This window comes from Anolis sagrei, chromosome 12 (assembly GCF_037176765.1).
Source record: "Anolis sagrei isolate rAnoSag1 chromosome 12, rAnoSag1.mat, whole genome shotgun sequence".
Classification (NCBI taxonomy): Eukaryota; Metazoa; Chordata; class Lepidosauria; order Squamata; family Dactyloidae; genus Anolis; species Anolis sagrei.
In genome coordinates, this window is record NC_090032.1 from 21,957,610 (window position 1) to 21,982,965 (window position 25,356).

At 40.5% G+C, this 25,356-nt stretch overlaps 1 protein-coding gene across 2 annotated transcripts in view; it reads left to right on the forward strand.

The window, feature by feature from the left end:
• The first annotated feature begins 11,877 nt into the window (after positions 1-11,877).
• The window catches only part of SART1 (spliceosome associated factor 1, recruiter of U4/U6.U5 tri-snRNP), a 34,273-nt gene continuing 20,794 nt past the window's right edge, over positions 11,878-25,356 (forward strand). Inside the window, exons 1-8 of one of the 2 annotated variants that reach the window (XM_067472580.1) lie at positions 11,878-12,292; positions 17,483-17,537; positions 19,364-19,419; positions 21,131-21,257; positions 21,367-21,472; positions 22,178-22,255; positions 22,388-22,490; positions 24,702-24,847. In XM_067472580.1, the coding sequence (XP_067328681.1) occupies positions 11,932-12,292; positions 17,483-17,537; positions 19,364-19,419; positions 21,131-21,257; positions 21,367-21,472; positions 22,178-22,255; positions 22,388-22,490; positions 24,702-24,847 (1,032 nt within the window). In that variant the 5' untranslated portion in view covers positions 11,878-11,931. The remainder of the gene's footprint in view (positions 12,293-17,482; positions 17,538-19,363; positions 19,420-21,130; positions 21,258-21,366; positions 21,473-22,177; positions 22,256-22,387; positions 22,491-24,701; positions 24,848-25,356) is intronic. The other variant, XM_067472581.1, reaches the window with a different exon arrangement.

Genomic DNA, 25,356 nt, shown 5'->3' on the forward strand with positions numbered 1-25,356 from the left:
TATAATAAATATAAGTATAATAATATAATAAATATAATAAGTATAATAATATAATAAATATAATAAGTATAATAATATAATAAATATAATATAATAAATATAAGTATAATAAGTACAATAATATAATAAATGTAATATAATAAATTATATTATTTTCTCACCCCGAGTCCCCCTGTAAAATACTGTAAATAAACAAACAAACAAATTAATTAAAATAAAATAAAATATATATTTTCTATTTAAAGGCTGCAAAAAGCCAGCTTCCTTGCATAATGTGATTGCAGTCCTGGAATATTCTGGTTTTATTTCCCTTGTCATCAAAGGTAAAGGTGAGTCACATGAAGGGCAGAACAACATGGAAAGCAATTAGCAATCACACATGACATTCACCTTGAACTTGGATTTATTATTTTTTTACAGGCGTTTCGTGCCGAAAAACACGCGAAAGAACTCCAGGCGAATGCCGGGCTTGGCAGGGAACGTCAGTGCAATCCGAATAATGGGCTGCATTCCATTCCAGGACAGAATAGTAGTAATAATAGTAATAATAATAGTAATAATAATGCATTAAATCAAATTCCATTCCAGGACAAGAATGCAATTAGTATTCCAGGAATGGAATGACATTCCATGGTGCAAAAGTCAACGGGATGGAGTTGCATCATGGAAAGGAATGGAAAAATAAATTGTTTTAATATTTTCACAAACCCCGATGACATCTAGGCATTTGATGATCCAACAATGTGGAATTATTATTATTATTATTATTAGAAAAACAACAAGATAAATCCACATTATTCTATTTATCATATTATATTATTTATATTGTTATAGATCTAAGAATATAAATAATATAATATTATAAATAGAATATTATGTTTACTATGTGAAAATTTTTTTGTATTATTCTTTTCTATTCTTTATATTGTTATGGAGTATTATATTTATTATATTGCATTATTATTTGTATTTTTTATTCTATTCTTTATATTATTATATAGTATTGAATTATTATATTTATTATATTATACTCTCTGTATTATTATATTGTTATATTATTCCTTTAAATAATTACATTTATTATATTATATTATATTCTTATTATTATATATTATTAAATTACATTTATCATATTCTCTATATTATTATATTGTTATATTATTGCTTTTAATAATTACATTTATTATATTATTATATTCTATTCTTATTATTATATATTATTAAATTACATTATATTATATAATATTCTCTATATTATTATATAGTTATATTATTTCTTTAAATAATTAAATTTATTATTATATTCTATTATTATTATATATTATTAAATTACTACATTTATCATATTATATAATATTCTCTAAATTATTATATTGTTATATTATACCTTTTAATTACATTTATTATATTATTCTATTCTATTCTTATTATTATATATTATTAAATTACTACATTTATTATATTATATTATCTATATTATTATATTGTTATATTATTTCTTTAAATAATTAAATTTATTATTATATTCTATTCTTATTATTATATATTATTAAATTACTACATTTATTATATTCTCTATATTATTATATTGTTATATTATTCCTTTTAATAATTACATTTATTATATTATTATATTCTATTCTTATTATTATATATTATTAAATTATTATATTTAATATATAATACTCTCTGTATTATTATATTGTTATATTATTCCTTTTAATAATTACATTTATTATATTATATTATATTCTTCTTATTATATATTATTAAATTACATTTATCATATTATCTATATTATTATATTGTTATATTATTTATTTAAATAATTAAATTTATTATTATATTCTATTATTATTATATATTATTAAATTACTACATTTATTATATTATATAATATTCTCTATATTATTATATTGTTATATTATTCCTTTTAATAATTACATTTATTATATTATTATATGCTATTCTTTATATTGTGATTGCTTCAAATTATTATATTCTCTATATTATTGAATTGGTATATTATTATTATTCTTTTAAATTATTATTCAATGATTATTATATGATTCTATTCTTTATATTGTTATTGCTATATATATATATATATATATATATATATCTGCAATTCAAGGCGTCCATAAAATCGTCAGAAGTCCATAAAAGAAATGAGATAATCAATCTCCAAAAAGATAATATGAAATGTGATATTGCAATCTTATCAATGGCAACAAGTTGTGAGTCAATCAAATAAATTGTGTGGCAAAGTCCAGCAACTATACGACTATATGGCTCTATTATTATTATTATTATTATTATTATTATCATTATGTAAAAACATATATTATTATTATTATATTATTTATTATTACATATTATTATATTATTATTATTATCATTATGTAAAAACATATATTATTATTATATTATTATTATTATTTATTACTTATTATTATTATTATCATTATACTGTAAAGACATATAATATTATTATTACATTATTTATTATTACTTATTATTATTAGTATATTATTATCATTATGTAAAGATGTATATTATATTATTATTATTATTATTATTATTATTATTTATTATTATACTGTAAAGACATATAATATTATTATTATTATATTATTTATTATTACATATTATTATTAGTATATTATTATCATTATGTAAAGATGTATATTATATTATTATTATTATTATTATTATTATTTATTATTATTATTATTATACTGTAAAGACATATAATATTATTATTATTATATTATTTATTATTACATATTATTATTATATTATTATTATCATTATGTAAAGACATATATTATTATATTATTATTATTATTATTTATTACTTATTATTATTATTATTATCATTATACTGTAAAGACATATAATATTATTATTATATTATTTATTATTACTTATTATTATTAGTATATTATTATCATTATGTAAAGATGTATATTATATTATTATTATTATTATTTATTATTATTATTATTATACTGTAAAGACATATAATATTATTATTATTATATTATTTTTTATTACATATTATTATTAGTATATTATTATCATTATGTAAAGATAATAATATCTATATTATTATTATATTATTATTATTATTACTTATTATTATTATTATCATTATGTAAAGACATATATTATTATTATATTATTATTATTATTATTATTTATTACTTATTATTATTATTATTATTATTATTATTATCATTATACTGTAAAGACATATAATATTATTATTATATTATTTATTATTACTTATTATTATTAGTATATTATTATCATTATGTAAAGATAATAATATCTATATTATTATTATATTATTATTATTACTTATTATTATTATTATCATTATGTAAAGACATATATTATTATATTATTATTATTATTATTATTTATTACTTATTATTATTATTATTATTATCATTATACTGTAAAGACATATAATATTATTATTACATTATTTATTATTACATATTATTATAATATTATTATTATCATTATGTAAAGACATATATTATTATTATTATATTATTATTATTATTATTTATTACTTATTATTATTATTATCATTATACTGTAAAGACATATAATATTATTATTATATTATTTATTATTACTTATTATTATTAGTATATTATTATCATTATGTAAAGACGTATATTATTATATTATTATTATTATTATTATCATTATACTGTAAAGACATATAATATTATTATTATATTATTTATTATTACATATTATTATAATAGTATTATTATCATTATGTAAAGACATATATTATTATTATATTATTATTATTATTATTTATTACTTATTATTATTATTATTATACTGTAAAGACATATAATATTATTATTATATTATTTATTATTACTTATTATTATTATTATATTATTATCATTATGTAAAGACGTATATGATTATTATTATTATTATTATTACTTATTATTATTATTATTATACTGTAAAGACATATAATATTATTATAATATTATTTATTATTACATATTATTATTATTATTAATTTAATATTTGGATGCGTGCTGCAAGTTTACAGGAGCTGTCTTCATAGACCTGTGAGCAGCCTACGACACTGTCAATCATCGCCTCCTCCTGAAATCACAAAGGATGACCACCTCACCCTGCTAGGGTGGTGATGGCACGATCGTCAGCATAGGAAAAATCTGCTACGAAACAGGAGCTTTTTTGTTGAGTACCAAGATCAGAGAAGAAGGTGGCGGAAACAGAAAAACGGCCTGCCTCGGGGAAGTGTGTTTGCTCCATCAATGTTTAACATTGACACAAATGACCAGCCACTGCCAGAAGGGACAGAGAGTTTCATCTATGCAGACGACGGTGCCATCAACGCTCAAGCAGGGAGCTTTGAAATGGCTGAACAGAAGCTCTCTGAAGCTTTAGGTCAGTGTTTCTCAACCTTCCCAACGCCTCTTAATATAGTTCCTCATGTTCAACATGTACACAAATGACCAGCCACTGCCAGAAGGGACAGAAAGTTTCATCTATGCAGATGACGGTGCCATCAACGCTCAAGCAGGGAGCTTTGAAATGGCTGAACAGAAGCTCTCCGAAGCTTTCGGTGCTCTTACTGCTTATTACAGGGAAAGCCAGCTTGCAGCATTCATGTTTACATCGACACAAACGACCGGCCACTGCCAGGAGGGACGAAGGGTTTCATCTATGCTGACGATCGTGCCATCACCACCCACGCAGGGAGCTTTGTAATGGCTGAACAGAAGCTCTCCAAAGCTTTAGGTACTCTTACTGCTTACTACAGGGAAAACCAGCTTGCAGCATTCATGTTTACATCGACACAAATGACCGGCCACTGCCAGAAGGGACGGAGGGTTTCATCTATGCTGACGATCGTGCCATCACCACCCAAGCAGGGAGCTTTGTAATGGCTGTAACAGAAGCTCTCCAAAGCTTTAGGTCAGTGTTTCTCAACCTTCCTAATGCCTCTTAATACGGTTCCTCAAGTTTAACATCTGCACAAATGGCCAGCCACTGCCAGAAGGGACAGGGAGTTTCATCTATGCTGACGATCGTGCCATCACCACCCAAGTTTGCTGTAGTGTGCTGTTACCAAAATAGGTTCGGAAATCTTTCCATATGGATACGGGACTTGTATGGTAGAACACTTTGAAAACCATAACTTGCAGCCCTCCTCCTGAAAAAAAATGTATAATATCACAAAGGATGACCATCTCGCCCGTTTCATAGGAAATCTGCTTCAAAACAGGAGCTTTTTTGTTGAGTTCCAGGGCCAGAGAAGCAGATGGCGGAAACAGAAGAACGGCCTGCCTCCGGGGAGCGTGCTTGCTCCATCCATGTTTAACGTTGACACAAATAACCAGCCATTGCCAGAAGGGACAGAAAGTTTAATCTACGCTGACGACAGTGCTATCACCGCCCAAGCAGGGAGCCTTGAAATGGTTGAACAGAAGCTCTCCGAAGCTTTAGGTCGGTAGTTCTCAACCTTCCTAATGCCTCTTAATAAAGCTCCTCATATTTAACATTTATACCAATGACCAGCCACTGCCAGAAGGGACAGAGAGTTTCATCTACGCTGATGATCATGCCATCACCACCCAAGCAGGGAGCTTTGAAATGGCTGAACAGAAGCTCTCCAAAACTTTCGATGCTCTTAACTGCCTCTTACAGGGAAAACCAGCTGATCCCAAATCCACCTAAAACACAGACATGTGCCTTTCCCCTTAAGAACAGATAAGCATCCCGAGCTCTGAGGATTATGACCTGGGAAGGAATCCCACTGGAGCATTGCAACGCACCCAAATACCTGGGAGTCACCCTGGACCGTACTCTGACCTACAAGAAGCACTGCCTGAACATCAAGCAAAAAGTGGGCGCTAGAAATATCATACGAAAGCTGACTGGCACAACCTGGGGTTCACAACTAGACACAGTGACGGCATCTGCCCTTGTGCTTGTCTACGCTGCTGTGAGCATGCAGCAGAGTAGCAACGATCTATATGAAGATATATCTAATCAAAAGCAATAGATCTATGTGAAGATATATATAAATTATATATATATATAAATTATATATATAATTATATATATAAGATATATATAAATAATTATAAGATATATATAATTATAAGTTATAGATGAAGATCTATACAATCAAAAGCAAAGACATATATGAAGATATATATATATAGATATATATAAAAATCAAAAGCAATATATTGCAATATAATAATAACATAATATAAAATAATAATTGTAATTTAACATATATAACTAGAATAATATCTTATAATCATTTCAATCCAATAATGTAACTTAGGAAACGCTGCCATTCGTTCCTAAAGAAAACACCACAAAATTTACTCTCTTTTTATATATTATTTTTATTTTTATTTAATATTTTTCCCCCAAAAATAAAAAAAGTTCCAAATATCTCTTTATTTACATCTGAAGTTGAGCAACAGCGCCACCTGGAGGCCACTGGGTTGAAAAGCACCTCTGCGGCAGAATCATAATAATAGTAACCTCAAAGAGGTATCAAACTGGGTTAACTCTGCAGTGCAGACATACCCAGAATATATATGTGTCCGCGTATCTCCCTCCCTCTCCCTCCAGGTCTTCAATACACGGCCTCGTCCATGTTGTCGTCGCTGTCGGCCCCGAAATCCTCTCCGTTGTCGAAATAAGTAGTCCGTTTAACCTCAGCAGACTGAAAGCCAAAACCAAAGTCACAACAACATCCGTTATAGAACTCCAGTATGCTGATGACAATGTCGTCTGCGCGCATTCAGAAGAAGACCTACAAGCCACTCTCAACACCTTCACAGAAGCATACGAGAAGCTTGGCCTGTCATTGAACATCGAGAAAACCAAAGTGCTCTTCCAGGAGTCACCAGCCAACCCCTCCCCAATGCCAGAGATACAGCTTAATGGTGTAACATTAGAAAATGTTGACCATTTCTGCTAACTTGGCAGCCACCTCTCCGCCAAAGTCAACATCGACACTGAAATACAACACTGCCTAAGCTCTGCAAGTGCAGCATTTTTCCGAATGAAGCAGAGTGTTTGAGGACCGGGACATCCATAGGGATACCAAGGGGCTTGTTTATAAAGCTATTGTCCTCCCAACCCTGCTTTACGCCTGTGAAACGTGGACTGTCTATAGTCATCAACATTGACAACGAAATACAACACTGCCTGAGCTCTGCAAGTGCAGCATTTTTCTGAATAAAGCAGAGAGTGTTTGAGGACCGGGACATCCGTAAGGAGACCAAGGTGCTTGTCTATAGAGCCGTTGTCCTCCCAACCCTGCTCTATGCCTGTGAGACGTGGACAGTCTACAGACGTCAACATTGACACTGAAATACAACACCGCCTGAGCTCTGCAAGCGCAGCATTTTCCCGAATGAAGCAGAGAGTATTTGAGGACTGGGACATCCGTAGGGAGACCAAGGTGCTTGTTTATAGAGCTATTGTCCTCCCAATCCTGCTATATGCCTGTGAGATGTGGACTGTCTACAGACGTCAACATTGACACTGAAATACAACACCGCCTGAGCTCTGCATTTTCCCGAATGAAGCAGAGAGTATTTGAGGACCGGGACATCCGTAGGGAGACCAAGGTGCTTGTTTATAGAGCTATTGTCCTCCCAATCCTGCTATATGCCTGCAAAACGTGGACTGTCTACAGACGTCACATGCAACTCCTGGAACGATTCCATCAGCGCTGCCTCTGGAAAATCCTGCAAATCTCTTGGGAAGACAAGCGGACCAATGTCAGCGTGCTGGAAGAAGCAAAGACCACCAGCATTGAAGCGATGGTCCTCCGCCACCAACTCCGCTGGACCGGCCATGTTGTCCGGATGCCTGACCACCATCTCCCAAAGAAGTTGTTCTACTCCGAACTCAAGAAAACGGAATGTTGGAGGGCAGGAAAAGAGTTTCAAAGATGGGCTCAAAGCCAACCTCAAAAACTCTGGCATAGACACTGAGAACTGGGAAGCCCTGGCCCTTGAGCGCTCCAGCTGGAGGTCAGCTGTGATCAGCAGTGCTGCAGAATTCGAGGAGGCACAAATGGAGGGCGAAAGGGAGAAACGTGTCAAGAGGAAGGTGCATCAAGCCAACCCCGACCAAGACCGCCTTCCACCTGGAAACCGATGCCCTCACTGTGGGAGAAGATGCGGGTCAAGAAGAGGGCTCCACAGCCACATACGGACCCACAAGAATATTGGAAGACAATCATCCTCGGAAAGCGAGGGATCGCCTAAGTAAGTAAGTAATATATTAATAGTAAAGGTCAGGGTGTTTTAAATATATGATTATTATATGTAATATTATATATTGTTATATTATTATATACAATATTATTATATATTGTTATATTAATAGTAATAATATTGCAATTTAGGATATATCATGATATTATTGTCATATAGTAATAGTAAAGGTAATGGTGTTTAAAATATATTATTATATATAATATTATTATATATTTTTATATTAATAGTATTACAAAGTAATAGCGTTTTTAGTATTTCTTATGGTCTATCTGTCGCCATGTTGTTGTTCATTCGTTCAATCGTCTCTGACTCTTCGTGACCTCATGGACCAGCCCACGCCAGAGCTCCCTGTCGGCCGTCACCACCCCCAGCTCCTTCAAGGTCAGTCCAGTCACTTCAAGGATGCCATCCATCCACCTTGCCCTTGGTCGGCCCCTCTTCCTTTTGCCTTCCACTTTCCCCAGCATCATTCCCTTCTCTAGGCTTTGCTGTCTCCTCATGATGTGGCCAAAGGACTTCCACTTTGTCTCTAGTCTCCTTCCCTCCAGTGAGCAGCCGGGTTTTATTTCCTGGAGGATGGACTGGTTGGATCTTCTCGCAGTCCAAGGCACTCTCAGCACTTTCCTCCAACACCAGAGTTCAAAAGCATCTCTCTTTCTTTGCTCAGCCTTCCCTCAGGTCCAGCTCTCACATCCGTAGGTGACTACAGGGAAGACCATGGCTTTGACTAGGCAATGGATCTTGGTTGCCAGTCTGATGTCTCTACTCTTGACTATCTTATCAAGACTGGACATTGCTCTCCTCCCAAGGAGGAAGCGTCTCCTGATTTCCTGGCCACAGTCTGCGTCTGCACTCATCTTTGCGCCTAGAAATGCAAAGTCTGTCTCGGCCTCCACATTTTCTCCCTCTATTTTCCAGTTGTCAATCATTCTTGTTGCCATAATCTTGGTTTTTTTGACGTTTAGCTGCAACCCGGCTTTTGCGCTTTCTTCTTTCGCCTTGATGAGAAGGCTCCTCAGCTCCTCCTCGCTTTCGGCCATCAGAGTGGTGTCATCTGCATATCTGAGGTTGTGAATGTTTCTTCCAGCAATTTCCACCCCAGCTTTGCATTCCTCAAGCCCCGCACATCCTCGCATGATGTGTTCTGCATACAAGTTAAAAAGGTTGGGTGAGAGGATGCAGCCTTGCCGGACGCCTTTCCCAATCTGGAACCTGTCTCCTGTTCCGTGGTCAGTTCTGACTGTTGCTCCTTGGTCCTTGTACAGATTCCTCAGGAGAGAGGGGAGGGGGCTTGGGATGCCCATCCCACCAAGAACTTGCCACAATTTATGATGATCCACACAGTCAAAGGCTTTAGAAGAGTCAATGAAGCAGAAATAGACAAGAAAGAGGTCCTCCTGGTCGATCGTAAACCTGACCGGGGTATAGGGTGGCAACCTGTGTTGGACGGGGTTACACTCCCCCTGAAGCCACAGGTCCGCAGTTTGGGAGTCCTCTTGGATTCATCACTGACGCTTGAGGCTCAGGAGTCGGCGGTGTCCGGAAGGGCTTTTGCACAACTGAGACTCGTGCGCCAGCTGCGACCGTACCTCGCGAAGGCTGATCTGGCCTTCTAGTCTGATCCTCTAGACTGGATTACTGCAATGCGCTCTATGTAGGGCTGCCCTTGAAAACGGCTCGGAAATTCCAATTGGTCCAACGGGCAGCAGCCAGGATGTTAACTGGTGCTCCTTACAGAGAGAGGTCAACCCTCCTGTTTAAGGAGCTCCACTGGCTGCCATTTATTTTCCGAGGCCAATTTAAGGTGCAGGTGCTCACCTACAAAGCCCTGAACGGTTTGGGACCACCCTACCTGCGTGACCGCATCTCCATCTATGAGCCCACATGCTCACTCCGGTCATCTGGAGAGGCCCTGCTCGTGATCCCGCCTGTGTCGCAAGCGCGCTTGGTGGGGACGCGAGACAGGGCCTTTTCTGTGGTGGCCCCCCAACTCTGGAACACCCTCCCAAGGGATCTTAGACAGGCCCCTACATTGGCAGTCTTCAGGAAGAACCTGAATACCTGGCTGTTCCGATGTGTCTTTTCAGATTAGGAACCTCAATACCAAGTCCTTGATGCACTTTAGTAGAACCATGATCTCTACACACCGCACACTGCACTTATTTTAAAACCCTATATTCCTCCCGCAATATCAGCACTTTTAATCCTGTACCCACTACTCTGGCCGGCCCAGTTTTAATAATTGTTTTGATGTATTGTTACTGTTATTGTTTACTCTGCTTAACTATTTTTAATTTGCTTTATGTATTGTATTGTTGTATTGTGTTTTGAGGCCTCGGCCTATGTAAGCCGCATTGAGTCCCTTGGGAGATGCTAGCGGGGTACAAATAAAGTTATAAGAATAATAATAATCCCTCAGTTCTTGTGGGTTTTTTCGGGCTATATGGCCATGTTCTAGAGGCATTTCTCCTGACGTTTCGCCTGCATCTATGGCAGGCTTCCTCAGAGGTCTGCCATAGATGCAGGCGAAACGTCAGGAGAAATGCCTCTAGAACATGGCCATATAGCCCGAAAAAACCCACAAGAACTGAGGGATTCCGGCCATGAAAGCCTTTGACAATAATAATAATAATAATAATAATATATTTTTCTGAAACTCCCTGCTTTTCTCCAGCATCGGGATATTGGCAATCTGGTCTCTGGTTCCTTTGCCTTTTCTAAACCCAGCTTGAACATCTGGCAACTCTCGCTCCATGTCTTGCTGGAGTCTTCTTCCTTGCAGGGAGACCTTTCTAGGGATTTTCGCAACAGGCCGGAACCTTTCTTTTCCCCGGAAGTGAGTCTCATCAGGATTATTTTGGTGACGGACCGGAAGTGTGAGCCTATCAGGGGACTTTCGCAACAGACCGGAACCTTTCTTTCCCCGGAAGTGGGTCTCATCGGGATTATTTCGGTGACGGACCAGAAGTGAGAGCCTATCCGGGGATTTTCGCAACATACCGGAACCTTTCTTTCCCCCGGAAGTGGGTCTCATCGGGATTATTTCGGTGACGGACCAGAAGTGAGAGCCTATCCGGGGATTTTCGCAACATACCGGAACCTTTCTTTCCCCCGGAAGTGGGTCTCATCGGGATTATTTCGGTGACGGACCAGAAGTGTGAGCCTATCCGGGGATTTTCGCAACATACCGGAACCTTTCTTTCCCCCGGAAGTGGGTCTCATCGGGATTATTTCGGTGACGGACCAGAAGTGAGAGCCTATCCGGGGATTTTCGCAACATACCGGAACCTTTCTTTCCCCCGGAAGTGGGTCTCATCGGGATTATTTCGGTGACGGACCAGAAGTGAGAGCCTATCAGGGGACTTTCGCAACAGACCGGAACCTTTCTTTCCCCCGGAAGTGGGTCTCATCGGGATTATTTTGGCGACGGACCGGAAGTGTGAGCCTATCCGGGGATTTTCGCAACAGAGCAGAACCTTTTTTTCACCCGGAAGTGAGTCTTATCGGGATTATTTTGGTGCCTGGCCGGAAGTGTGAGCCTCCCCTCAGTGCAGAGTCAAGGAAGCGTCTCTGTGGAGCGGAAGCGCGGCCATTGTCCGCCGCGATGGGCTCCTCGAAGCGGCACCGGGAGCGGGGCGAGGCCCCTGAGGAGAATCCGCCTCCTTCCTCCGGGGCTCCGCCGGCCTCGTCTTCCTCCTCGTCGTCGTCCCGGCACCACCGGGAGCACAAGAAGCACAAGCACCGCAGCGGAGGGGGAGGCGGAAGCGGAGGAGGAGGAGGGAGCAGCGGCGCCGGGAGCAAGCGCAGCGGGAGCCGGGCCGAGCGGAGCCGACAGCGGGGAGGAGGCGGAGGAGGAGGAGAAGAAGGCCCGTCCTCGTCGTCCTCGCAGCGGAGGCAGGAGGGCGAGCGGAGGCCCAAGAGGGAGAAGCGCGGAGAGGCCCACGAGCAGGCCCCACAGGGAGCAAGTGAGGAATCATCATCATCATCATAACAATAATAACTAGCTGTCCCCGCCACGCATTGTTATGGTCAACCTTCCTTCCCTCTTTCCTTCCTTCCCTCCCTCTTTTTCTTTCCCTTCTTCTTTCTTCCTTCCCTACCTGTTTCTTTCCTCACTTCCTTTGCTCTTTGGTTCCATCCTTCCTTGTCTCTTTCCTTCCTTCCCTCCCTCTTTCTCTCTTTCATTCCTTCTCTCCTTCCTTCCCTCTCTCTTTCCTTCTTTCACTTTTTAATTCCTTCTCTCCTTCCTTCCTTCTCTACTTTTCTTTCCTTCCCCCCTCTTTTTCTTTCCCTTCTTCTTTCTTCCTTTTCTACACTTCTTTCTTTCCTTCATTTTCTCCTTCTCTCCTTCTCACTTCCTTTGCTCTTTGGTTCCATCCTTCCTTGTCTCTTTCCTTCCTTCCCTCCCTCTTTCTCTCTTTCATTCCTTCTCTCCTTCCTTCCTTCCCTCTCTCTTTCCTTCTTTCACTTTTTTAATTCCTTCTCTCCTTCCTTCTCTACTTTTCTTTCCTTCCCCCCTCTTTTTCTCTTTGTTCCTTCTCTCCTTCCCTCCCTCTTTTTCTTTCCCTTCTTCTTTCTTCCTTTTCTACACTTCTTTCTTTCCTTCATTTTCTCCTTCTCTCCTTCTCACTTCCTTTGCTCTTTGGTTCCATCCTTCCTTGTCTCTTTCCTTCCTTCCCTCCCTCTTTCTCTCCTTCCTTCCCCCCCTTTCCTTCTTTCACTTTTTTAAATACTTTCTTCCTTCTTTGCCTTTCTCTCCTTCTTTCTTTCTCTCCTTCCTTCCCTCCCTCTTTTTCTTTCCCTTCTTCTTTCTTCCTTCTCTACCTGTTTCTTTTCTCGCTTCCTTTGCTCTTTGGTTCCATCCCTCCTTGTCTCTTTCCTTCCTTCCTTCCCTCTTTCTTTCATTCCTTCTCTCCTTCCTTCCCTCTTTCACTTAGTTTATTCTCTCATTCCTTCCTTCTCTACCCTTCTTTCTTTCCTTCTTTCTCTCCTTCCCTCCTTCCTTCTCTTTCTTTCCTTCCTTCCCTCCTTCCCTCTTTCTTTCCCTCTTTCTGTCTCTCCTTCCTTCCCTACCCTTCTTTCCTTCCTTCTCTCCTTCCCTCCTCCTTTCCCTCTTTCTCTCCTTCCTTCCTTCTCTACCCTTCTTTCTTTCCTTCTTTCTCTCCTTCCCTTCTTCTCTCCCTCCTTTCTTCTCTTTCTTTCCTTCTTTCTCTCCTTCCCTTCTTCTCTCCCTCCTTTCTTCTCTTTCTTTCCTTCTTTCACTCCTTCCCTCTTTCTCTCCCTCCTTCTCTCCTTCCTTCCTTCTCTACCCTTCTTTCTTTCCTTAATTCTCTCCTTCCCTCCTCCTTTCCCTCTTTCTTTCCCTTCTTCTCTCCTTCCTTCCTTCTCTACACGTCTTTCTTTCCTTCTTTATCTCCTTCCCTCCTTTCCGTTCTTCTCTACCTCCTTCCTTCATTCTCTTTCTTTCCTTCATTCTCTCCTTCCCTTCTTCTTTCCCTTCTTCTCTCCCTCCTTCCTTCTTTTTCCTTCCTTCTTTCCCTCCTCCTCTCCTTTTTTCCTTCCTTCTCTACCCTTCTTTCTTTCCTTCCTTTTCTCCTTCCCTCCTTTCCCTTCTTCTCTCCCTCCTTCCCTCTCTTTCTATCCTTCTTTCCTTCCTTCCTTCTCTACCCTTCTTTCTCTCCTTCCTTCCTTCTGTACCCTTCTTTCTTTCCTTCTTTATCTCCACCCCTCCTCCTTTCCCTCCTCTCCTTTTTTCCTTCCTTCTCTACCCTTCTTTCTTTCCTTCTTTCTCTCCTTCCCTCCTTCCTTCTCCGCAGGAGGCCCAAGCGGGAGAAGCGCGGGAAGGCCCATGAGCAGGCCGCCCAGGGAGCCGGTGAGAGAGCAGGGGAAGCTCCAGGCGTCTCCCTTCTTGCCTCCTTCTTTCCTCCTCCCTGCTCTTTTTTTTCCTTCTTCTGCCCTTCCTTCTTTCTCCCCATTCTTCTTTTGTCCTTCTCCTCCTTCTCAATTTATTTATTTATGTATTTACTAGCTATCCCCTGCCAGGGCGTTGCTGTGGCCCAGTCTGGTGATCTGGAAAATCTATCTATATAAATAAAAATGTCATATTTATTTGTGGCATTAACGTAACTCAAAAACCACTGGACAAATTGACACCAAATTTGGACACAAGACACCTAACAACCCAATGTATGTCCTTCACACAATTTTTTTTGAAACTTTCATTTGGGAGTTGTAGTTGCTGAGATTTATAGTTCACCTACAATCAAAGAGCATTCTGAACCCCACAGACGATGGAATTGAGCCAAACTTGGCACACAGGACTTCCATGACAAACAGAAAATACTGGAAGGGTTTGGTTGGAATTGACCTTGAGTTTGGGAATTGTAGTTCACCTACATCTAGAGAGCACTGTGGACTCAAACAATGATGGATCTGGACCAAACTTGGCACAAGCACTCAATACACCCAAATATGAACACAGATGGAGTTTGGGGGAAATAGACTTTTGACATTTGGGAGTGGTAATCACTGGGATTTATAGTTCATCTACAACCAAAGAGCATTCTGAATCCCATCAGCGATAGAATTGGGCTAAACTTCCCACGCAGAACCCCCATGACCAACAGAAAGTACTGAAGGCCATCCAGTCCAACTCCCTTCACCAGGGCAAGAAAACCCAATCAAAGCCCTCCTGACAAAGAGCCATCCAGCCATAGATAGAGATAGATATGCTTCACACACAGAGAGATATATTATCATAGCTTTGAAAGGGACCCTTGAAGAAGGACTATGATATGTTGCCTGTTCCAGGGTGGGCAAACCAGACACTCTCCACATCAACACTGACAAAATAAACAACAAGAAATACTGCTTACTCACAAACATAAAGAAATTACATGTATTAGAAACCAGCACTTTCTCGTTACTTTACTTTTGAGATCACCACACTGGACCACAGCAACACATGGCAGGGGATGGCCAGTATCTATATAAATAAAAATGTAATGCTCGTTTGTGGGATTAACATAACGCAAAAACCACTGGACGAATGGACACCAAATATGGACAAAATACACCTGTGAGGCCAACAAGTGACCATCACTCATAAAAACACTGAAAAACACTACAGAAGAGACTTTAAAAGACAAAAAAATAAAAATACGTTACAACGCATGCACAAAACCACATATATAAACAAACACACATATATACACACATATATGCATGTATATATACACACAAAACACATATACACAGAAAGGGGGAAGGAAGGAAAGAGAGAAAGAAGGGGGAAAGGAGAGAAGGAAGGAAAGAAAGGTAGAGAAGGAAGGAAGGAGAGGATTTCCTCTTTCTCCTGAGGTGGCAGGCAGATGTAGTAAGCAACAGCCAGGAGACAGGTGTTTGTAAAGTCTCTTCCTCCGTCCCCTTTCTCCTCTTAGCAGGCTAGGGAGGGGGAGAGTAGTACCAGGATTTTTTCCTTCTCCTCCTGAGGTGGCAGGCAGATGTAGAAAGCAACAGCCAGGAGACGGGTGTTTTTAAAGTCTCTTCCTTAGTCTCCTTCCTCCTCTTAGCTGGCCTGGGAGGGGGAGAGTAGTACCAGGATTTTTTCCTTCTCCTCCTGAGGTGGCAGGCAGATGTAGTAAGCAACAGCCAGGAGACAGGTGTTTGTAAAGTCTCTTCCTCCGTCCCCTTTCTCCTCTTAGCAGGCTAGGGAGGGGGAGAGTAGTACCAGGATTTTTTCCTTCTCCTCCTGAGGTGTCAGGCAGATGTAGAAAGCAACAGCCAGGAGACGGGTGTTTTTAAAGTCTCTTCCTTAGTCTCCTTCCTCCTCTTAGCTGGCCTGGGAGGGGGAGAGTAGTACCAGGATTTTTTCCTTCTCCTCCTGAGGTGGCAGGCAGATGTAGTAAGCAACAGCCAGGAGACAGGTGTTTGTAAAGTCTCTTCCTCCGTCCCCTTTCTCCTCTTAGCAGGCTAGGGAGGGGGAGAGTAGTACCAGGATTTTTTCCTTCTCCTCCTGAGGTGGCAGGCAGATGTAGAAAGCAACAGCCAGGAGACGGGTGTTTTTAAAGTCTCTTCCTTAGTCTCCTTCCTCCTCTTAGCTGGCCTGGGAGGGGGAGAGTAGTACCAGGATTTCCTCCTTCTCCTCCTGAGGTGGCAGGCAGCTGTAGTAAGCAACAGCCAGGAGACAGGTGTTTTTAAAGTCTCTTCCTCAGTCCCCTTCCTCCTCTTAGCTGGCTTGGGAGGGGGAGAGTAGCAGCAGGATTTCCTCCTTCTCCTCCTGAGGTGGCAGGCAGCTGTAGTAAGCAACAGCCAGGAGACGGGTGTTTTTAAAGTCTCTTCCTCAGTCCCCTTCCTCCTCTTAGCTGGCCAGGGAGGGGGAGAGTAGCAGCAGGATTTCCTCCTTCTCCTCCTGAGGTGGCAGGCAGCTGTAGTAAGCAACAGCCAGGAGACGGGTGTTTTTAAAGTCTCTTCCTCAGTCCCCTTCCTCCTCTTAGCTGGCCAGGGAGGGGGAGAGTAGCAGCAGGATTTCCTCCTTCTCCTCCTGAGGTGGCAGGCAGCTGTAGTAAGCAACAGCCAGGAGACGGGTGTTTTTAAAGTCTCTTCCTCAGTCCCCTTCCTCCTCTTAGCTGGCTTGGGAGGGGGAGAGTAGCAGCAGGATTTCCTCCTTCTCCTCCTGAGGTGGCAGGCAGCTGTAGTAAGCAACAGCCAGGAGACGGGTGTTTTTAAAGTCTCTTCCTCAGTCCCCTTCCTCCTCTTAGCTGGCCAGGGAGGGGGAGAGTAGCAGCAGGATTTCCTCCTTCTCCTCCTGAGGTGGCAGGCAGCTGTAGTAAGCAACAGCCAGGAGACAGGTGTTTTTAAAGTCTCTTCCCTTCCTCATCTTAGCTGGCTGGGGGGGGGGGAGCAGCAAGATTTCCTCCTTCTCCTCCTGAGGTGGCAGGCAGATGTAGTAAGCAGCAGCCAGGTTGACCCTGAGCTCGGGTCGGGTAAATGACCTCAGAGGGCCGTATCCAGCCCTCGGGCCTTAGTTTGAAGACCCCTGCTTTAAAGTTATTGAAAAGTTATTCATGACCCTCTCCTGTAAGGACTGTAGAGTTTCCTTGCTCTTTTCCCTTTTGAGTAAGACTTCTCCTCTCTCTCTCTTTCTTCCCAAACAGCATCCAGCTCCAAGTCTTCCTCGGGAGATGCTTCGCTCAGCATCGAAGAGACAAAGTAAGTATTTATTTTATTTATCGTGTCACGAGTGAACCAAACAGTTGTATTGCATTAAAAACAAACAAACAAACAAAACACAAAGTTTGCAAGCTTGGTAGTTGATGAAATGTCCTTTGACCAGTATCTGTCCCCTTGGAGTGCCTCTGGTGTTGCCGCAAGAAGGTCCTCCCTTGTGCATGTGGCTGGGCTCAGGTTGCATTGTAGTAAATGGTCAGTGGTTTGCTCTCCACACTCACATGTCATGGACTTCACTTTGTGGCCCCATTTCTTAAGATTGGCTCTGCATCTCGTGGTGCCAGAACGCAGTCTGTTCAGCGCCTTCCAAGTCGCCCAGTCTTCTGTGTGCCCAGGGGGGAGTCTCTCATTTGGTCTTAGCTGGGTTTGAGCCTGCCACTTTTGGACTCTTGCTTGCTGAGGTGTTCCAGCAAGTGTCTCTGTCAATCTTAGAAAACTATTTCTTGATTTAAGTCGTTGGCGTGCTGGCTGATACCCAAACAAGGGATGAGCTGGAGATGTCTCTGCCTTGGTCCTTTCACTATTGGCTGCCACTTCGCGGCAGATGTCAGGTGGTAAACAGTGTAGTTTCTCCAGTGGTGTGGGGCGCAGACACCCCATGAGAATGCGGCATTCAGAAGAACTACAAGCCACTCTAAACATCTTTGCAGAAGCATATGAGAAGCTTGACCTGTCATTGAACACCGAGAAAACCAAAGTGCTGTTCCAGCAGTCACCGGCCAATCCCTCTCCAAAGCCGGAGATACAGCTTAATGGTGTAACATTAGAAAATGTGGACCATTTCCGCTCCCATGGCAGCCACCTCTCTACGACACCGAAATACAACACCGCCTGAGCTCTGCGAGTGCAGCATTTTCCTGAATGAAGCAGAGAGTGTTTGAGGACTGGGACATCCGTGGAGAGACCAAGGGGCTTGTTTATAGAGCTATTGCCCTCCCAACCCTGCTATATGCCTGCGAAACGTGGACTGCCTACAGACGTCAACACCGAAATTCAACACCCCCTGAGCTCTGCGAGTGCAGCATTCTTCCAAATGAAGCAGAGAGTGTTTGAGGACCGGGACATCCGTAGAGAGACCAAGGGGCATGTTTATAAAGCTATTGCCCTCCCAACCCTGCTATACGCCTGTGAAACGTGGACTGTCTACAGACATCAACACCGAAATTCAACACCCCCTGAGCTCTGCGAGTGCAGCATTTTTCCGAATGAAGCAGACTGTTTGAGGACCGGGACATCCGTAGGGAGGCCAATGGGCTTGTTTATAAAGCTATTGCCCTCCCAACCCTGCTATATGCCTGCGAAACGTGGACTGCCTACAGACGTCAACACCGAAATTCAACACCCCCTGAGCTCTGTGAGTGCAGCATTCTTCCGAATGAAGCAGAGAGTGTTTGAGGACCGGGACATCCGTAGAGAGACCAAGGGGCTTGTTTATAAAGCTATTGCCCTCCCAACCCTGCTATATGCCTGCGAAACGTGGACTGTCTACAGACATCAACACCAAAATTCAACACCGCCTGAGCTCTGCGAGTGCAGCATTTTTCCAAATGAAGCAGAGACTGTTTGAGGACCGGGATATCCATAGAGAGACCAAGGGGCTTGTTTATAAAGCTATTGTCCTCCCAACCCTACTATACGCCTGTGAAACGTGGACTGTCTACAGACATCAGCACCGAAATTCAACACTGTCTGAGCTCTGCGAGCGCAGCATAAATAAAGGGGTATAAATAAAGATGATGATGATGATTATTATTATTAAGATTTGAAAGAGTCATTTGGTAACTCTGGTTTCCATTTCCTTCCCATAGTAAACTCCGAGCGAAACTCGGCCTGAAGCCTCTGGAAATAAATTCCATCAAAAAGGGTAAGTCCAAAGCATGGGAAGTCCTGCTCCCCATGCTCTATTCTGCCCTGGTTAGACCACATCTGGAATCACACTGTGTCCAATTCTGGGCACCACCGTTGAAGGGAGATGTTGACTCAAAGCTGGAATGTGACTAAAATGATCCAGGGTCTGGAGAACAAGCCCTATGAGGAGCGGCTTAAAGAGCTGGGCCTCTTTAGCCTGAAGCAGAGAAGGCTGAGAGCAGACATGTATAAATATGCTTAATTATTTTATTGTGCACATTGTCACTGTGTTATTGTAATTTTATATTGCTAATGTGTTCATAGGAGGGAGGGAGGGAGAGAAAGAAGGAAAGAAAGAAGTGTAGAGAAGGAGAGGACGGAGAGAAGAAGGAGAGAAAGAAGGAAAGAAAGGTAGAGAAGGAAGGAGAGAGAGAAGGGAAAGGAGAGAAGGAAAGAAAGAAAAGTAGAGAAGGAAGGAGGGAAAGAAGAAGGGAAAGAAGAAGGAGAGAAAGAAGAGAAGGAAGGAGGGAGAGAAGAAGGGAAAGGAGAGAAGGAAAGAAAGAAATGTAGAGAAGGAAGGAGAAAAAGAGGGAGAGTAGAAGGGAAAGAAGGAGAGAAAGAAGAAACGAAAGTTAGAGAAGGAAGGAGGGAGAGAAGAAGGGAAAGGAGAGAAGGAAAGAAAGAAAAGTAGAGAAGGAAGGAGGGAGAGAAGAAGGGAAAGAAGAAGGAGAGAAAGAATAGAAGGAAGGAGGGAGAGAAGAAGGGAAAGGAGAGAAGGAAAGAAAGAAAAGTAGAGAAGGAAGGAGAAAAAGAGGGAGAGTAGAAGGGAAAGAAGGAGAGAAAGAAGAAACGAAAGTTAGAGAAGGAAGGAGGGAGAGAAGAAGGGAAAGGAGAGAAGGAAAGAAAGAAAAGTAGAGAAGGAAGGAGGGAGAGAAAGGGAGAAAAGAAGGAGAGAAGGAAGGAAAAAGGAGGGTAGAGAAGGAAGGAAGGAGAAGGAGGGAGAGAAAGATGGAAGGAGAGAAGGAAGGAAAGAAAGGGTAGAGAAGGAGGGATGGAGAGAAAGAGGGGTAGAGAAAGAAGGTGGGAGAGGATGGGAGAGAAGGAAGGAAAAAAGGAGGGAGAGAAGGAAGGAGGGAGAGAAGGAGGGCGAGAAAGGGAAAGAAGAAGGAAAACAGAGAAAGAAGGAAAGAAAGAAGGGTAGTGAAGGAAAGAAGGAGAGAATGAAATAAAGTGAAAGAGGGAAGGAAGGAGAGAAGGAATGAAAGAGAGAAAGAGGGAGGGAAGAAAGGAAGGAAAGGGACAAGGAAGGATGGAACCAAAGAGCAAAGAAAGCGAGAAAAGAAACAGGTAGAGAAGGAAGAAAGAAGAAGGGAAAGAAAAAGAGGGAAGGAAGGAAAGAAAGAAGGAGAGAAAGAGGAAGGTTGGCCACAGCAACGTATGGCGGGTACAACTAATAAATACAATATTACACTAATATTATGACAAGAAACCATGATTACAACAATAATACTATAATATAATAACCAAATTGCAACAATAATGTTATAATGACATCAACTCAAGGTAGGCTTGAATTCAAACGGTAGGCCAAGTCCTTTCTGGACTACACTTCCCAGAATCCCTCAGGAGTCTGATAGTTGTCTTGAAGGGAGAGGGGATTATGGGATATGTACTCTTCTTGGCAGAATGGGTTAGGATGGGCTGATTTTATCTTTCTCAACCTTCAGAAACAGGCAGCAAGGAGGACCCGGTGGCAGCCGAGGTCATCAACCCGATTGTCTTGAGGCAGCGAGAGGAGATCCGGGAAAAGCTCGCGGCCGCCAAAGAGAAGCGCCTCCTCAACCAGAAATTGGGGTACGTTGGGCTGCGTGTGACAGATCCAGATCTTGACCACACTGGTTTGGATGCCCTCTGGGGTGTCCCTTTGGGGCTGACCTCTTCATCAGCCTTCCTCTCCCTTCAGGAAGGTCAAGTCCCTCGGCGAAGATGACCCCTGGCTGGACGACACGGCGGCCTGGATCGAGAGGAGCCGCAAGCTGCAGGTGGAGAAGGAGCTGGCCGAGAAGAGGGTGAGTCGCCTCGTCCTCCCACCGGATTGGGACCCCTGCTTGGCCGTGTGTAGTGAATCTTACCTAGTAGGCCGGAAAGGAAGCATAGATAACAGTATGACAATCCTCCATTTTGGGAGTGTATACCAGGGAGGCAGCCATCTTGAGTGAGGAGAGTTAGAAGATGGGAGGAGTTTGGAATCTCCTAGGATTGGTTAGAACAGTTGGGAGGAGCCAAGTCTTAGGAGGGAAAGGATTTCAGCTTCTGTGGGAGTTGAGAACTGGGAGCTGATGTGTGAAGAAGTGTTTTTTGAAACTGGGTTTTCAGGGAGAGAGTGTCTGTGTCAGACTGTGATGCGAGCTGACAAGAAAAAGGTCAGACAGTAATCTGATTTCTTGTGAGTTAGCACAAGAGATTATCTCTCTAGACTGGGTTAGTTAACAGGAAGAACTCTGGGAAGAGTTAGTTAATAACCCAGGGGACTGCCTAGGATAGGTTAGTCAGAACTCATTACTATTTCTCTGAAGTAGAGTGAGGGTTTTTGTTACTAGCAGCTAGATCTGTTTGATTAGCTCTGTCTGTAACTAAGTGAAGAAACTTATTCAAGCAACCATCAAGCTGAAGTACTTATGTAACCAGTCAAGCTTTTTGTACCTTTCTTAATAATAGTTTATTATTTTAACTATTTATATTGAATTTCTCTTCCCGCACGTCCTTTGAATCAGGCCAAACTCTTGGAAGAGATGGACCAGGAGTTTGGGATCAGCAGCCTTGTGGAAGAGGAATTCGGGCAGAAGAAGAAGGTGAGGAGGTTTGGGGGGGGGGGCACAGTTTCTAATTGCGCACCAGGACATTCTTTGGTGGCAACACATGGGATTTGTAATTGGAAAATAAGCACAATGGTTTTTGTAAACACCCTCTCTCCGTCCCCTTAGCAGGTGGGCTACAGCTCTCGCGACCTGAAGGGCCTGACGGTGGAGCACACCATCGACTCCTTCCAGGAAGGGGAGACGGTCATCCTGACCCTCAAAGACAAAGGTGAGGCCCTCCCCCTCCTCCTCCTCCTCCTCAAGGGTCTTCCTTGGTGTGATCGTTTGTGTAGCTTGAACTCAAGAGAGAAGCTTCATTAATGTAGTTTTAATCACTGTGTCGAACTGAACTAACATTCTGTGCTGGGGTGCTAATATTAATAATAATTGCTGATATTGCAGTTGAGTGTGCGAGGATGCTATTGTTGTTATTATTTGCTGATATTGGACTTGAGTGTGCTGGGGATGTTATTATCATTATTATTTGCTGATATTGCACTTGAGTGTGCTAGGATGCTATTATTATTGTTATTATTATTATCTGCTGATCTTGCACTTGAGTGTCCTTGGGTGCTATTATTGTTATTATTTGCTGATATTGCACTTGAGTGTGCTGGGCATACTATTATTGTTGTTGTTATTATTTTCTGATATTGCAGATGAGTGTGCTGGGGATGCTATTATTATTGTTGTTATTATTATTATTTGCTGATATTGCAGTTGAGTGTGCTGGGGATGTTATTATTGTTATGATTTGCTGGTATTACACTTGAGTGTGCTGTGTTGCTATTATTGTTATTATTATTACTTGCCGATATTGTATTTGAGTGTGCTAGGATGCTATTGTTATTATTATTATTTACTGATATTGCACTTGAGTGTGCTGGGGTGCTATTATTATCATTGCTGATATTGCAGTTGAGTGTGCTGGGATGCTATTATTCTTATTCTTACTCTTATTATTTGCAGATATTGCACTTGAGTGAGCTGGGGATGCTATTATTGTTGTTGTTGTTGTTATTATTGCTGATATTGCACTTGAGTGTGCTAGGTTGCTATTATTATTGACTGATACTGCAGTTGAGAGTGTTAGGATGCTATTGTTGTTATTATTATTATTTGCAGATATTGCACTTGAGTGTGCTGGAGTGTTATTATTTGCTGATATTGCAGTTGTGTGTGCTGGGGATGCTATTATTATTATTATTATTATTAATATTATTATTATTATTATTTGCTGATATTGCAGTTGAGTGTGCTAGGATGCTATTGTTATTATTATTTGCTGATATTGCACTTGAGTGTGCTGGGGATGTTATTATCATTATTATTTGCTGATATTGCACTTGAGTGTGCTAGGATGCTATTATTATTGTTATTATTATCTGCTGATCTTGCACTTGAGTGTCCTTGGGTGCTATTATTGTTATTATTTGCTGATATTGCACTTGAGTGTGCTGGGCATACTATTATTGTTGTTATTATTATTTTCTGATATTGCAGTTGAGTGTGCTGGGATGCTATTAGTCTTATTATTTGCTGATATTGCACTTGAGTGAGCTGGGGATGCTATTATTGTTGTTGTTATTGTTATTATTGCTGATATTGCACTTGAGTGTGGTAGGATGCTATTATTATTATTTGCTGATACTGCAGTTGAGAGTACTAGGATGCTATTGTTGTTATTATTATTATTTGCTGATATTGCACTTGAGCGTGCTGGGGTGTTGTTATTATTATTTGCTGATATTGCAGTTGCATCTGCTGGGGATGCTATTATTATTGTTATTATTATTAGTTGCTGATATTGCAGTTGAGTGTGCTGGGAATGCTATTATTATTGTTGTTATTGTTATTATTTGCTGATATTGCAGTTGAGTGTGTGGAGGATGCTATTATTATTATTATTTTTGCTGATATTGCTGTTGAGTGTGCTGGGATTCTATTATTATTATTAGTAGTAGTAGTAGTAGTAGTAGTATTTGCTGATATTGCAGTTGAGTGTGTGGAGGATGCTATTATTATTGTTATTATTTTTGCTGATATTGCAGTTGAGTGTGCTGGGATTCTATTATTATTATTAGTAGTAGTAGTAGTATTTGCTGATATTGCAGTTGAGTGTGCTGGGGGCGCTAATATTTATTTATTTACCGTGTCAGAAGCAAACCAATGGTACAGTTGTAGTATATTTTGTGCCATCTTTACAAAGTTCTGGAGAGACTTATTTTGCGTAGAATTACGGAAAAAATAGACCCAGGGCTTCAGGTCAGGCAAAAGCTGCGCATCACAAGTGCAGACTTTGGGGAACGGACGACGAATCTAGGACCCTTCCCCCAATATCTAGGCCTCAATTGCTGAGTAGAGGGATGATGGGTTAGTAAGGAATGACCCGAGAGGGGAGGCGCATTGTGTCCCACGTTGAGGGTTGTTGTCCTCTCAGGCGTCTTGGAGGAGAAGGGTGGCGACGTCCTGGTGAACGTCAACATGGTGGACCATGAGAAGGCCAAGAAGAACGCGGAGCTGCGCAAGAAGAAGGCCGAGTACAAGCCTTACGAGGAGGAGGAGAGCGTGGACGACATGGTGATGGTAAGGGAGCCTCCTCCCCAGGCACACAAGGGCGTCCAACCCCTTGGCCATCCAAGGAAATCATGCCATTATTATTATTATTATTATTATTATTATTATTATTTACAGTATTTATATTCTGCCCTTTCTCTTTCTCCTATAATATAGGACCCCTTTGCCATCCAAAGAAATTATGCATTATTATTATTATTTACAGTATTTACAATACTAATGTTATGCTATGCTAATAATATAATAATATTATAAAGTAATACAATATAATACTAATAATGAGATATGTACAATATGTAATAATATAATGCGGTAATATAATACTAATATATTACATAAAATAATGTAATATATTTTTTGGGTAATAATAAGATATGTGCAATATGTAATATAATATGGTAATATAATACTAATATATTACATAAAATAATGTAATATATTATTTGGGTAATAATGTACTATATTATTTGGGTAATAATAAGATATGTGCAATTTGTAATAATATAATACAGTGATAT